A 14,685-nucleotide genomic window follows, 5' to 3' on the forward strand; every position below is an offset into this window, starting at 1 on the left:
TCTAGGTGAGTTGGGTAGAATTTTGGTGAGTCTGAGTGCGAGGGAGCCTGTCTGAAAATTTTGGTGGGTTAATAAACACACACACACACACACACACACACACACACACACACACACACACACACACACACACACACACACACACACACACACACACACACACACACATATATATATATATATATATATATATATATATATATATGAGGCAGCCTGAGTGAGTTTCTTTTCATTTGCCCCCTTATATGTCCAAGTCAATCGGGCTGTTTAACGCCTGGAGATGCCGTACACTCTCACACATGCGTGTGCACTGACTTTGTGCCGTTCCTTTCCTCTCCACTTATTTTTCCTTCTAGTCTTCTCCAGTATACCGTGTCTTGCCATGCGTAGTCCCGCTGCTAACCTTTCCGACTCTCCTCTGCCCTCTTACACCCCTCGCGAAGGAACGACACATACAGCTGTACTATGCCAGCGGGACTCGCAGCACGGAACCAACGCGGCTGATCTAGCGGAGTCGAACGACCGTGCAGCCTAGTTCCGGCGGCCACAGTGCCATTAGACGTTCGTCAAGAGTGTTCTCTGCGATAGACAAAAAAAAAAAAAAAAAAAAAGGACGTCCATCGGCAGGCGTATCACGCCAACGCGGTCGATACACACCAGGGGCGTTCATGTTTTACGCATCTGGCGGCGCACGGCGCATGCCACTTCGCTTCGCCGCGCACCGCTGACGCCGGGTCAGAAGGCGGCCAAACCATACGGCCAAACACACCGCTCGGCTTCACTCGGTCAGCAAGGTCAAGCCGCGTGCGCGGTACATGCGGCGTTGTAACTGCGCGTCACCCGTTTTGACACCTCTGCGCTGATTTTGGGCGGCCAACTGGCCCGCACGTCTTATCGCTGTTTCATGTAGCTTCTGCAGAAAGCCTGCAAATTCCGCACAGTAAAAAGTAAATTGTCTGGAGCTTGTTTTCGCGTGGGGAGGGCAGGGCGGTGACTACGCATGGATGAAGTTAGTACAATAAGTGTAGTCTATATTGTGCATCTCGGTCTTCCATTCAGGCGCACATTTACAAGCCGCCTTTTCCTACGATGTTCTTTCCTGCACGATGCGTTGACCCGTTGAGTTCTAAGTAGGTAATGTTAAATAGCGTCCAACTAGAGGGGTTGGAAGCAGTACTCCTCCGCTTACTCCATTTTACTTAAAATTTGCTTACATAAACAATAATTAAATATGAGAAAGGTGAAAAGGACACATTAGCCCGCGTAAGCACTGACTAGATATTTATACTAGATAAAGAAAAACAAAACCAAATACAAAACAACAACAACGAACGCGAGTGAGTCACTGATCATAAAATCGTCCCTCCTATTTTGAGCCCATGTACAGCCTGCCGCATTTTTAGCTATATCGCGCGAGCATCCATCACGCGTCATTTTAGCGCCTTTAAACGGCGATAATCAGCGAGATCAGCAGAAGTACTCTCAAGTGCACTAAGCACTCTCCTGTGCAAGAGCCGTCTATTGCGATGTTCCCTTCAGGACGACGTACGACCATATTATAGTGTTCTCGCGTGATATAGCTAAAAATGCGGGAGGCTGTGCGTGCTAATAATGTATGTATGTATGTATGTATGTATGTATGTATGTATGTATGTATGTATGTATGTATGTATGTATGTATGTATGTATGTATGTATGTATGTATGTATGTATGTATGTATGTATGTATGTATGTATGTATGTATGTATGTATGTATGTATGTATGTATGTATGTATGTATGTATGTATGTATGTATGTATGTATGTATGTATGTATGTATGTATGTATGTATGTATGTATGTATGTATGTATGTATGTATGTATGTATGTTAAGTTGGATGGATGCATGCATGTATGTATTTTCGTCCTGAAACATATCAATATGTGCTAATTTTCTCTCTCGTATTTTGTGCCTGTGGTGTACGTATAGTATTTGTGCCTTGTTAATCCGTATTTCTCTGTGGTGACATTTCGTGCTCTGAAAATGTACCGTAATTAACTTTAAAATGTTGCTCGTTTATTTTTGCGACGGTTGTGTGACTTGTGATCTATTTCTTTGTTTCTTACGTTTTTACGTGAAAAGAAACAGCTAACACCCCCTTATTTTTCAGGCAAAAAGAAAAAAAGAGAAATATAAAAATGCATAGAAGATAAAAATACAAAGAAAAAATAAGAAATTGTAATCTCTACTTTTCTGTCGCTTTCTGTCGTCACTACTTGCCTAAGAAAGTCATAATAATTAAGAAGGCTGTTGGAATCTAGTTGCCCAAGTTTTGCCACCACCGCTCTGTCAGCAGCAGCCGCCCTACTGACTTAAGAAATCCGACGTTTCATAAAGGTGACTCCACTTGTCATGTGCTTCTTTTGCTAACGCGAGAAATCACAAATCTCCTTGGCGGTCTGTTGCGCGCAGTGCCGCGTAAACAGTCAGCGCGCTCAGAGATACTGACTCGGACGATCACCAGCCTATACGCTGTCATAAAAATTTGCCAACTTGATGTCATCTTCAGCAGCACGGAACGCAAACGGCATGGAGCTCCCAGATAGTGACTGCCGAGATTCAGCCTATATGTATATGAGCATGCCGTATAGGTTCGTACAGGAATCACCCATTCCGCTCACGCTATTCACACGTATCCGACACAACCTGCGAGTGCAAGACACTGTACTCAACAACAGCTGAAGTTCCTTCTAAGTTGATCTTACATTCCAATTTAACCTGCCCTCATTACCTCTACAAGATATGTGAGATCTGATTTCTTTTCTGCTCCGAAGTGTCCGTTTTACTTACCCATCTGCTTTAGTAATTCCTTTCATTAAACCTTCTTCTCTCTCCTATGTTGATGGTTAGCTGTGGTCCTGCAGCCATGCTTTCGTAAATATGTAAACACTAAGTTTGTTTGCTGACAAACTAAAACATCAAGTGTGAATGTCTTTGCTGTATATGTTGATTTTTCGGACATACTTTATGTTCATTACTATATGTTCAGTCTGTCACAAATATGCCAAGAACATCGCTTTCATCGCCGAACCACGCCACATATCTAGTGCGTTTTGCTCCGTTTCCCGTCACAGCCTGCAACAATACAGGGCTTTAATCACGCTTTCAAGAAGGTCTGGCTAATGTATACAGTTCCACCGTATACGCCTGGCACATTTCGGTGAAGTGAGTGGTTGGATACACTTGGGCGACGCACTGGAAGTACACACATATGCAAACAAATCTGTTTTGTTGGACATTCTTTTGATCTCTTTAATTACCCCCTTCTCCCCGTGCAGGGTAGCAGATCGGACCGCTTTCCATTCCACCCCCTGCATGCCCTTGTGCCGCGGTGTGCGAGGGATGCCTTATGGAAAACATTAACTCGAGCGCCAATATATTTTGTCGCGCGCTTCTTTACTGCCTCGTTTCAACTGCCTGGCTTGAAACACGTGTAGCGTGGCTTATCGACTTATTGTTTAGAAAAGATTCCTAGTTTCGCGTGTGACTCCGTGTACACCGATAGCTTGCCTTTTTATCAGCCGTATTCCCCTCAAGACAGAGGCGCCCCGACGGGGGGGGGGGGGGTTCTACTCCTGAGGCCGAGTTAACGCCCCCCCTCGCCCCCAAGCGTCCAGCCCCACCGGTCCAATGTGTACCTTCAGTGCTCTGTTCACATTGTCATTACAATTCAAGAAGTGGCTCGAGGTCGAATTTTCCTGATTAACAAAAACACTCTATCATTGTCTTGTATTTATTCATTCACTCTTAAATTCAAGGAGGGCCAACCGCGTGCTCGATGGCATTGCGTTGAATTTCACTGAAGCAGCTCTAGGCGGAAAAAAGATGCAATTTTTGTCTTTAAGGGGTTGCCATGCAGTTTGACCCCTTTCCTTTCCATGCGCCTTTGAGTATTACAACTAAGATGTGAGACGCGCAGTCGTCTGCCCACTCGCAAAACTTGCGCACCCCCCCCCCCCTCCCACACACACACATACACAAATATCCCCCCCCCCCCCCCCCATTCTCATGGCAGAGATCCTGGGTGCGCTACTGCCTCAAGAGATGGATTGCCTTTCCCACTTCGCCATCTGAATATAACTGCCAAATACCGCTTCTGCACTTTCACGATGTGACATTGCGGTATTTGCGGGTTTTATGGGGAGTAGAGCCCGTCAGCACACAGCGTAACAGGATGTATAACAAATAGAATAATAGCAACAAAATTTTGAAAAATACTTAAAGCGTGCTTGGCGGCGAGAGCCGGCACGTTACCGCGACGCCGACCTTTCCAGGCGCAGCGTGGGTCCGCCGGCGCGGGAAGATTCGAGAGCCAGGTTCTTGGCGGCGCGAGTCGCCATGGCTACGGCCGTTGCTAGCAACAGCGGCGTCCCGGGTCGGCGGCTGCCCCAGACGCGCGATGGATGCGTACGGGGCGGGGGGCCGGGAGTCGGCCGTGTCGCTCACCTGCCCAGCTTGCCGCATCTCGGCGGTGTCGACGCGGGCGCGAGCCATGTGCCCCTTCTGCGGCTCCTTCTACAACCGGGACGCCAACTCCAATACGTCTCTGCGCAGGAGAACGGCACCGGGCGACAGTCTGCCGCACATAGTGAGTGGCGTGCGCCCAATGCGTATACACGTGCGTCCATGCCATTTGTTGACTTGTCTCTTGCTCGGAGGGTCGTTATCCCGGCAGGCTCACAGCTGGATGTGCTTCATACGCCCTTCCGAACTTGCAAATGATTCGCAGACAAGCGACAAGACGAGTATCAGCAATCATTGGCACCCGACAATTATCCCTGCCACGCTTCAGAAAGCACAGAAGTTAGCTAGCAATATGACTCAGCTATAATAGCAGCCATAATGGTAAAAATATGTGTATATTGTGCTAAAGAACTACGAGGCTGCTTAATGTTCCGTGAAGCTGGGACAAGAAAAGTGTGATGCTCAGAAAGGATAGTCCTGTATTCAGCGACAATTCTAGTGTAAGAGCTTTTTGCGGATATGCGGCCACTGGGGTCGTATTTTTTTCGTTCTTAAGCTGTGCCACTGGCAGCGCGCCTTTGCTCAGCATCAGGATTGACTGAAATTTGTTGTTACGAACAATTTTCGCGTAAGAGGTTTTTGTGAATACGAGCCCAGGGACCGTTATCGCATAAATGTTTTTAAGCTACAGAAATCTTGTCTTACCTGATCGTGAAGTTGGACACATTAGCGAAGACGGCTGGCGAATGGCAAACAGCTAATTCGTAACCTAGGCCCGTAATCACGCAAGAAAAAAGAAAAAAAAGGAAAAGGTGGAATGAAAACGGAAGTTATAACGCTAAATTTTTTCCTAAGGACAGATATGCCAGTCAATCGTAAACCAGTCAATAAGCCAGTCAATCGCAATGCCCTTCACGTTATTAGCGAAGGCGTTCGGCCAATTGCAAACAGCCCTAACAAACGAAAAACATTGTGAATTCGAGCACTGTTCCGTTGGTATGCTTTATGCGAGATCTGCGCTGCGCAGCAGGAGTCACAAATGGCAGAGTCTGCGCTTCAAACAAGTTTGTGTCGGGCTGAACGAGTTAGCGGCGACTGCATACCGTGTACGCATGAGTTGTGCTCCGCAATCTTATTCTAGAATGTCCCGTCAGGGCTATATCTGTGAGAAACTCTGGGAGCACAGACCGTTCTTGATAAATGAGTTGCTCTAAATGGCACGTTTTAATATTTTATTACAAATAACCCACTCCACGGCGTGAAGAATGCAGATAAGAATACGTCTATACATCTGCATTCTCCACGACGAATGGCGTCGAACGATGTGATCTTAAACACAAATGTCTCGAACAAAGGGAAGCTAAAAAAAGTGTAGTGAATGTCTTAACAACAACGCAAGCATTGTTAAGGTATGCCGGATGTGCAAGAGCCTTTTCGTGGTGTGTTCACAAAGGATAAAGCAGAGTAAAATGAGACAATATATTTAAAATATAAGCCGACATTTTCTTTTCATTACAAGTTGATACTATGTCTGGATCATCCTTGTCGTGTTGGGTTTTGCCGTCGGTCAAAGTGGGGACACTCTAATTAACAGGGCTTGATGATAATAAAGAATTATTTCGTAAGTGGAAGAAAATGAAGCACTGGCAGAAAATGTTTCCGGGTTCTTGCAAGCGACACATCGCAGACTGCTTGTGGTCCACGACTGCCTTTATAGGCCCACCAGCCGCAGACTGCGACCTGGTTTGATTCCCAATTACTTTCATGGCAAACACTGTCGGTGATTTCAGGAGTGAGTTGCCGAACACCGGTTCGTCTCTGGCTGAATGAAGAAATAGGGTTTGCCTCCAAGTTATTCACGTTGATTTATTCGGTTCGTTTCGCAGTAGACGAAAACATTTCACACAAGCCTGCAGCGAGTTATCCTCGCTTGTCTCGACTCCACCAAACCTGTTGCCCCGGCGCAGCTGGAAGCTAGCAGTGCTACTCCTATGTAGTCCCCTTTTCTTCTTCCGTCGTATTTTGTGCTGTTTGAACAGGATGTAAAAGTCCAGAAAGACCGACGTCGCCTCAAACCAAAGGATGTCATTGTATTCCTTACCTAAATCAATGTAAACAATGCTTTCAGCGCGGTGCAAGCGCGTTCGCGACTTGCTGATTCTTCAAAGGCTAATTGGTAATACGATGACTGGTAAAATAAGATAATTCGTCATGCTGCTGAAATATGGCGCTGCGTCCATCCATGATTGCACGAATGTTATCAACCGGCAGCCTAGAAACAGCGCATTACGCTGCACCATGGAAGAACGAGAAGCTTTCTTTCTCCCTTTACTCCATCTATGCGCTACGCTCACGACCGGTCGTGGCTGCGCTTCGGCTATAGTGTACTAGAATACGGTTGAGTGGGACGAGAGGTTGGGGCGGCGCATGCTTTGCAGTGAGGCGACCGACGTGGAAAAATACTGCGGCGGCGCTGCGATAGAAGTGGATTGGGCCGCATCAAGGTCGCGCCGTTAGAAACTGCTGACGATACTGCTCGGCAGGGTCACGCGTACTACTTCGCGCGCTGGTGCTTGCGTTCAGACCGCTCAAATGATGCTCATAATTACATACGACACGTATTTATGCCTTAAGAATAAATTATTTTCATTCTCTTCTTTATCTTATTTTTTTAATGCCGCTCGGTGATCTTTTTCGGTCTCGGGCCGGGTTCGGGCCGGTTTCGAGCCGGGCTCGGGCCGGGCTCGGACCTAAGGTAAAGGGGTGGCGGGCCGGGTGGGGCGGGTAACGTAGATTATTTCCGGGCCCGGGCCGGGCGCGGGTCTCGCCATAAAACTTTTAGTCGGGCTCGCGTGGGCAGGCCAACGTAAAAACGGGCTCGGGCCGGGCCCAGGCTGAAAAAACCGGCCCGTGCAGTGCTCTACCTTAGAATATGGAGAGAAAAAAGAAAGCGAAACTTTGCTCACGGGTTGAGACTGCGGTAGAACTCACACCATCGCAGCATTGCGCGGTCGGTATAGCAGGACTTTCTAAGCCCTGAGCGGTCGCGCTGCTCACCCGCTTCGCATATTTCGCAGGGTTTGTAGCATGGTGACGTCCGTGCAAGTATTTTAGGGGAAAGAGCAGGCAATGAGCTTGCGCGGCATAGTTGGCGCGACGCAGGAGCCGTTCGCAGCGCCGCTTTCAATGCAGTGGTCAATATGTCAGCGTATCTCTCGCCAAGAGGGCGCTTCGATCGCTGTCGTCTACATTGGGTTGCGAGAGTGTTCAGGTATTTGTACAGGAAAAAAAAACATTGACTCACAGTGGAGCAAAAAGAACTAGAAAGCTTACCAGCAAGTATGCGACCGGTATAGTAAGCAACATGGCACCAAAGAACGTCAAACGCAAAGTCGGAGAGGCTGAGACAGTCTTCTGGGTGGCGGCAATGGAAAAGAAACTTGCTATGAGTAATTACCTTATAAGGGGTAGAAATGACTCGCCATCCTGGCCCTGCGAAAGTGCATGTCCAGCCAAGCTGTTGAAAATCACTATTCTATGTATACAACTGCTGAGGGGGGTATGCAATGCTTTATTGCTTTAGAGCAATGGTTGCAATTGTAATTTAGAGTAATGGTAGTAATCGGAGCAATGGTCATTTTGACAGCACGCCGCCGCTGATCGTATTGTCGTTTCTTTTTTCCTTTTGCCGCTCCTCGTATTCAAGCTGCTTCTCGGCGTTGCTATACCCATAGCGGTGCGGCAACAACAATAAGATCAGTTGCTATAGGCTGGTGTTTTTATATACAAAAGGCTAGTGGCGTCACTCCCCGCGTCGCATGCTGCCGTCGCCGCTGCAGCTTGCGCAACCGTAATCTTTATCTGGAAACGTATGCGCGATGAGTGCTACGTCATTTGCATTGTTATCAGGCGCGCCTTATCATCAATCATGATCGTTTTGTGCTTGTTCTTTATTGAAACGAGTGATGTTCTGTATGTTGTATGCGTGATTCCAAAGAATGTACGCACTTTTCGCTTCACTTTGCTTAGTGCTTGAAGCCTGCTTCATCTCCACCGCGGCTCGGCCCGGTATTTACTACTTCCGGGATCGGCCCACATTTTTACCCATGGACGACGCCACGAAAAATGTCGACCAACGAGAGCCTAACAGCTTCACTGGCAAACGAAACCAGGAAAGAAACAATTTATGATAACTCAAAGGGAAGCTCTTTCCTTTTCGAAGCGAGATCAGGATGCCTTAGAACGCGTAGTCATAAAGCGAGGTACACCAAGGAAGAAGAAGCATGTGCTTGCTGCGGTAAAACTGGGGAAACGATGGAACAGGTTTTATTAAAATGTGAAGATATCTACCCAGCAGTCGGTTTAGGTTCCTCTGGCCTCCTTGAAGCCTTTGGGTTCACGGATAGCAAGGGGAAACTAAACATATCAGCAATAGAGATGAGTAATAGGCGACTGGAGGTTTAGTGGCAGAAAAGTAGGGAGACCAGAAACAATGGAGGCGTACAAAAACAAAGTTCCCAATAATGGTTCAGAAAGTTTGATGCTGGAAATTCTTTGTGTGTGTGTGTGTGCGTGCGTGCGTGCGTGCGCGTGTGTGTGTGTGTGTGTGTGCGTGTGTGTGTGTGTGTGTGTGTGTGTGTGTGTGTGTGTGTGGTGTGTGTGTGTGTGTGTGTGTGTGTGTGTGTGTGTGTGTGTGTGTGTGTGTGTGTGTGTGTGTGTGTGTGTGTGTGTGTGTGTGTGTGTGTGTGTGTGTGTGTGTGTGTGTGTGTGTGTGTGTGTGTGTGTGTGTGTGTGTGTGGTGTGTGTGTGTGTGTGTGTGTGTGTGTGTGTGTGTGTGTGTGTGTGTGTGTGTGTGTGTGTGTGTGTGTGTGTGTGTGTGTGTGTGTGTGTTTTAGAGATAGGTAGGAATCTAGGCAAAATAAGAACAAGATATGGCGCAACCCACCGCCCCGTTCCAAAGGGGGCGGTGGATGCTATATCCGCTAGTGGATGGATGCTATATAGCATCCTATATAGCATGCTATATAGCGGGTGCGAGGAGAGAATTCTGGCGCCCTAGTCAACACATCCACATGCTGCCTCCAGTACATTTCTGTTACGTACGCACGTGCAAGAAACCACACACATTTTTACCCTTACAACTTCATGCGCTCCATTTAAGAAGACAAAAATATTGTAGTATTCAACAAAACTTGCTCTCAGTAAAAATAATTTTAGCATTCCCGTTGGCAACGGTGCATTTTCCTTTCTTCATATTCATTCTAATGCATCAAGAGGGCCACATGCTGCCTCCAGTACATTTCTGTTACGTACGCACGTGCAAGAAACCACACACATTTTTACCCTTACAACTTCATGCGCTCCATTTAAGAAGACAAAAATATTGTAGTATTCAACAAAACTTGCTCTCAGTAAAAATAATTTTAGCATTCCCGTTGGCAACGGTGCATTTTCCTTTCTTCATATTCATTCTAATGCATCAAGAGGGGCGGGGACAAAGTGTCGCCCATGGTGGCTATAGTTTGATATAGTGAAGCTAACTAACTAAAAAAAAAAAAAAAAAAAAAACACGTTTGCACTGTCACAAAAATTTGGCACGCACCTAAAAACAAAGGTTGAGCTGCACCTTTGTTTTTTCCTTAGAGCAGTGGCTCATCGTTTACCCTCACTTCGTTTATTTATTTCTCACCATCTTCTAAGGGGGATTCAAGTGCCGTATGCAATTAACGATTTAATTCACGGACCAGGCTTCCCGCGGTCCAAGAGCTGCGAATCACGGATTACCCCCAAAAGGGCTCAACAGACTAGTTGCTCGTGGTGCGATTCGATGGCGCTCTGGCTCGTCGGCCTCAGTTCGGGGACTGTGTAGGCGATTCTGTGCGCCGTGCAAATCCAAGTGGTACCAGTCAACAAAATTTCACATGGATCAGATCGCACAGTCGAATATGAATGGCGATAAACACGAAGTATTGCATTTTGCAACGTGGCTCACTTAATACGTAAATCGCAACAATCGGTTCGCATATGTATAGGTAGCGTGAGCCAAGCCGTTCAAAAATATTAAGAAAACATGGTGCAAGATGCAATTATAAGAGTTACGATGTTCGGTCGTCAGAGGTCTGACGACCTCGAAATACATGGACACAATTTAGCCACTCTCGCCGCTCACTGCAAAAAGTGCTCCTGCCCTCCGAAACTTGATAGCTGCTGCACCGTTATAGTCCAGAAGTGCAATCAATGGACGAGACTTATTATCTAGGCGAAGTCGATACGTGATGAAATAGGAAAATGTGCCAGTGTAGCATCCCTGATGTTGATAGAAAAGGAACTTTGGTTTTTTTGGGTGTATCATGAGTGCAGTGCTCATGTCAGTTGTCACGTGCGTAAGCGTATATAAGTGACGGCCGGATTTTCGAATATACAAGTTGAAAGTTGCGCGCAATGTGTGTCTCGTCTTTACCTGGTGTCCACGTCTTTTAAGCGCATTTACATCATCGTCATGCTAAAACAACTCGCTCAACTAGGCGTACTGACCAACTTTATTCCCCATGTTTAAGTAGACTAAATTTATAGAGTTCTGGTATCTTATTTATATATGTTCGCAGCTGCTTGGACAAATGCTTATGCTAAATTCTTTTGTTCGGGGCGGTCCAAATTTTATTATTTGAAAAATATTTAATTGAAGCAGTGTTGGTGCAATATGTTTATTCTTGTTTCTTTTGTGTTATCAAGCTAGGTGAAATATACATTGTAATTAGCGTAATCAGCGTAAGAAGTTCCGAAAACTTGGGCAATACAGTCATATTTTATTGCCATCATTCAATTAGGTCAACGTCCAAGTCCGACGTGTGTCGGCAGCGGGGCATTTGACATGACCTTTAAGTAGAAATTTTTGTTATACCATTTCTGCAATTTAGTGTTTCTGTAAATCAGCGTTTAAGCACTGATCTCTACTATAGAAGTAAACATAGCAGAGATCAGTGCCTTTAATACGCCGGCGATCAGGCAGTCATACTGTGCGAAAGGCTTCTTGCATTTCAGATTCGGTAAGTCGTTCTCAAGGTTCTGGGTGGGGATTAATCAACTCTGAGGCCAGAATTTCAAGATTTCATGTCACGAGCGAAATGACGCAGTGCCACCTACGAGATATGAGCGAATGTTTTTTTGCCCTGTGATTTGCAGTGAAGCTCTATCGGGTACTTGCCGGCTCCGAATCCTGTGAGCTACTTTGTAAAAAAGTGCGTGGTATTTTCGTTGCCACGTCGTTGTTGGCACTGGTGCCGTCCCGAAGGTGGTTCCCGATGTTGTTTTGTAGCAACCTCCTGATTCTTGCCCAATCTTTTATTGTGGGTATGTACCATGTTTGAGGCTGATCATGATCATTGTCATGCAAGCCTCTCGTGTGCCACGGACGCTGTTTCACGAAGATGACGACGAAAAAGTTCACACCAACACAGCGCCAACTTGTCAAGAATAACTTCGAAGCGATGCACATAATTTTATCCTCGTCCACTACAGTATTGCTTGTTCAGGCTTGTTCACAAATGAGTATAATCATTCGATCGAACAGCGGCGAACATATATAAATAAGGTTCCATAAAGCTATGGCACATTTCAGCTAAATAAATCTCGTCTACTTAGACATGGGGAGACTGAGGGGGCTAAAGTCTGCCATTTTATTTACAATACCACAACGTACGTTGCTATACCATACAGAAAGGAAGTTATGTACGTCACAAAGACGGTAAGCTCGCAACTTAATTGCTAGGCAGATTTGCTAAGCAAAACTTTATTTTTCTAATATCACAGAATCTATAAGTATCAATGCAAAATTATGTAAAATATTGCTTTTTTTCCACATTCTCACTTTAAAAAAATCCATTATTCTACAACCGCACCCTTCCTTCCCCCTCCCCTCACCAACACACACACACACACACACGCACACGCGCACGCACACACACACGCACGCACATCACTAAAACCACTGACCTCTTGTTCATTCCTTCGTAGTGGGTGAGCACAATAATTTGAGAAAAAAGCAGGCACGCAAGCACAAGATGGTGGCCTTCACTGGAGAATAACGAAGCTGTCGCAGTACATAAGTTCAAAGCTGAAGAAATCGCTAAGTCTGTTGTCTTTTTTTCCTTTATATACCTTATGACGATGGTGAAGCTGGGGATGACGGGGTAGCCTGACGATGATAACGGTCGTCGTCGGCGTAAGGCCGGCCGGCCGGCCGGTTGGACGGCCATAGCTTCGATAAAGGCTGCTGCAGGTCACTATGAAACATTCAATCGCTTATAACGGCTTAACTCTCGATCTTAACCATGAAACATTCCTTTCAGGTGACGGCTGTTATGGTATTCGTGAAGCGTTATGGTATACATGACACGAAGTCGTGTTAACAACCACGAACAATGTTTTTAGGGGCGAAGCTCCTTAGGGTGTGGGTCTGTCCCTTTGGTAGTAGTAGTCGTCGTCGTAGTAGGTAGCCACGTCTACTTTTATAAGAAAAAAAAATTCCGAGAGTTGCAGCCGTAGCGGAATCGAACCAGGGACCCGTCGCTTCTGAGCGCGTGGCGCTAACCACTACGCCACGAAGTGCACATGAACAGACGCACCACGATGGCAATAAATACCCAACATTAACGAAAGACTGCGCGTTTCTAACGCGTTTGTGCTAGCGCGTTACGGCCCGTGCAAGAAGCTGGTGTAAGACGCTGTGGCCTCTCCGCTTTACCCCCGTATTCATAAACGCTGATGGCGTCAGCAAACGCGGTGCACGTTCCGGCATGTGTAAACGGCTGCGTAAGACGCTGTGGCCTCTTCCCCTTAGAGTACTGCACGTTTCTAACGCGTTTGTGCTAGCGTCCCCTTAAGCGGGAGATGGTGCAATTATAATGAAGGGCGCTGTTATAAAATAGAGATGACGTCACATATGGCGCGTGTCATTGGTGGAAGTCAATCGTTCGATTTAGTGCGGCGAGACTGGGTGAATTACACGGAAGATTCACGGTTTACCGATGATTCCCTCCGGAGCTTCGCCCACTCATCATCATTCACCCCGTGGATATGCGGTGTTTTTTTTTTTTTTTTTCTGGGTGCCTGTTTCGCAGAGCATGTGAAAATAGTAACAAATATTGTCATGCAAGATGCAGATCCTTGTAACATGCGGATTTATAATGTTATCACCAAATACAAAGATTGCTGTTCCGTCTAAAATCTAATGTCTGTCATATAACTAAGTACTAAGGGAATGTTATGTTTTCAGTTTCAGCTTAAAAAAAGACAAAAGCAAGAAAAGAAATTGATCGTGTTTTGAGTATTTTCTTTCTGTTTTCTGCATCATTTAGCTTTGGTATTTAATCAAAGGCGAGATTGCGAGTGAGCGCTTTCTCAAGCAACAGTTCTGATGGTGCGCGAGTCGTTTTCAGCGAACCGCTAGCCGAGTCACGCGCCGGCGCGTGACAGAAGGCCACCGGCTCCAACGTTTGCCGCATGAGCAGAGAGACTTGGACACCATAACAAGTTTGGTTTGAGGAAATGCTCATATGGAGCGCCGGGCACAGAGGTGGACAACTTTTGTAAACACTGGACATAGTTGATCCTCTGGTTATAACACATAAATGATGTGCTGCTAAGAGCACAAAAATAACAATCAAAAGAAAGATTTTGCCAGTTACTTTCGCATGCGAGAGTGGCTAAACACAATAAATGATTTCCGTGAGGTAGGTTAGCGCCCAATGGCTGCCTTTTATTGCGCGGTAGCTTCTTTGTCACTTCATCCACTTTCTACGAGGTTGTTGGTTGGGAATGGCGTTTCTAACCTAAAGCGAGGTGATTGGCCGAAACATGTGCTGAGGAGAGGGCGATGGGTTTGACGTGAGTGGGTTCTCAACGAGTAGACGATGGAACGTTCGCGAGGCCGACGAAGCAGGGGCAGAGTTCGCAAAGCTTTCCTCGTAAATGTTCTTTAATTGTCATTGCCCGGCCACCTTCGCTAATGAAATGTCCAGCATCAGCATTGGCTGGAATTCTGTCTTAAGAACAATGCTAACGCAAGAGCTTTCTGTGAATACGGGCCCAGTTTATATAGCTATCTGTACTTGCCCTACAGATGTGCCGGTGACCGGCTTTGTTCTCTACAGAATTCCGCAATGAAACAGCAAAATGTAC

General features: G+C 46.3%; 1 protein-coding gene across 1 annotated transcript in view; it reads left to right on the forward strand.

Moving 5' to 3' along the window:
• The first annotated feature begins 4,374 nt into the window (after positions 1 to 4,374).
• Positions 4,375 to 14,685, forward strand: part of LOC119439078 (probable E3 ubiquitin-protein ligase HECTD2) — a 99,880-nt gene continuing 89,569 nt past the window's right edge. Inside the window, exon 1 of the mRNA XM_037704824.2 lies at positions 4,375 to 4,630. Within this exon, the coding sequence (XP_037560752.1) occupies positions 4,442 to 4,630 (189 nt within the window). The 5' untranslated portion in view covers positions 4,375 to 4,441. The remainder of the gene's footprint in view (positions 4,631 to 14,685) is intronic.

The sequence above is a fragment of the Dermacentor silvarum genome, chromosome 1, assembly GCF_013339745.2.
Source record: "Dermacentor silvarum isolate Dsil-2018 chromosome 1, BIME_Dsil_1.4, whole genome shotgun sequence".
NCBI lineage: Eukaryota > Metazoa > Arthropoda > Arachnida > Ixodida > Ixodidae > Dermacentor > Dermacentor silvarum.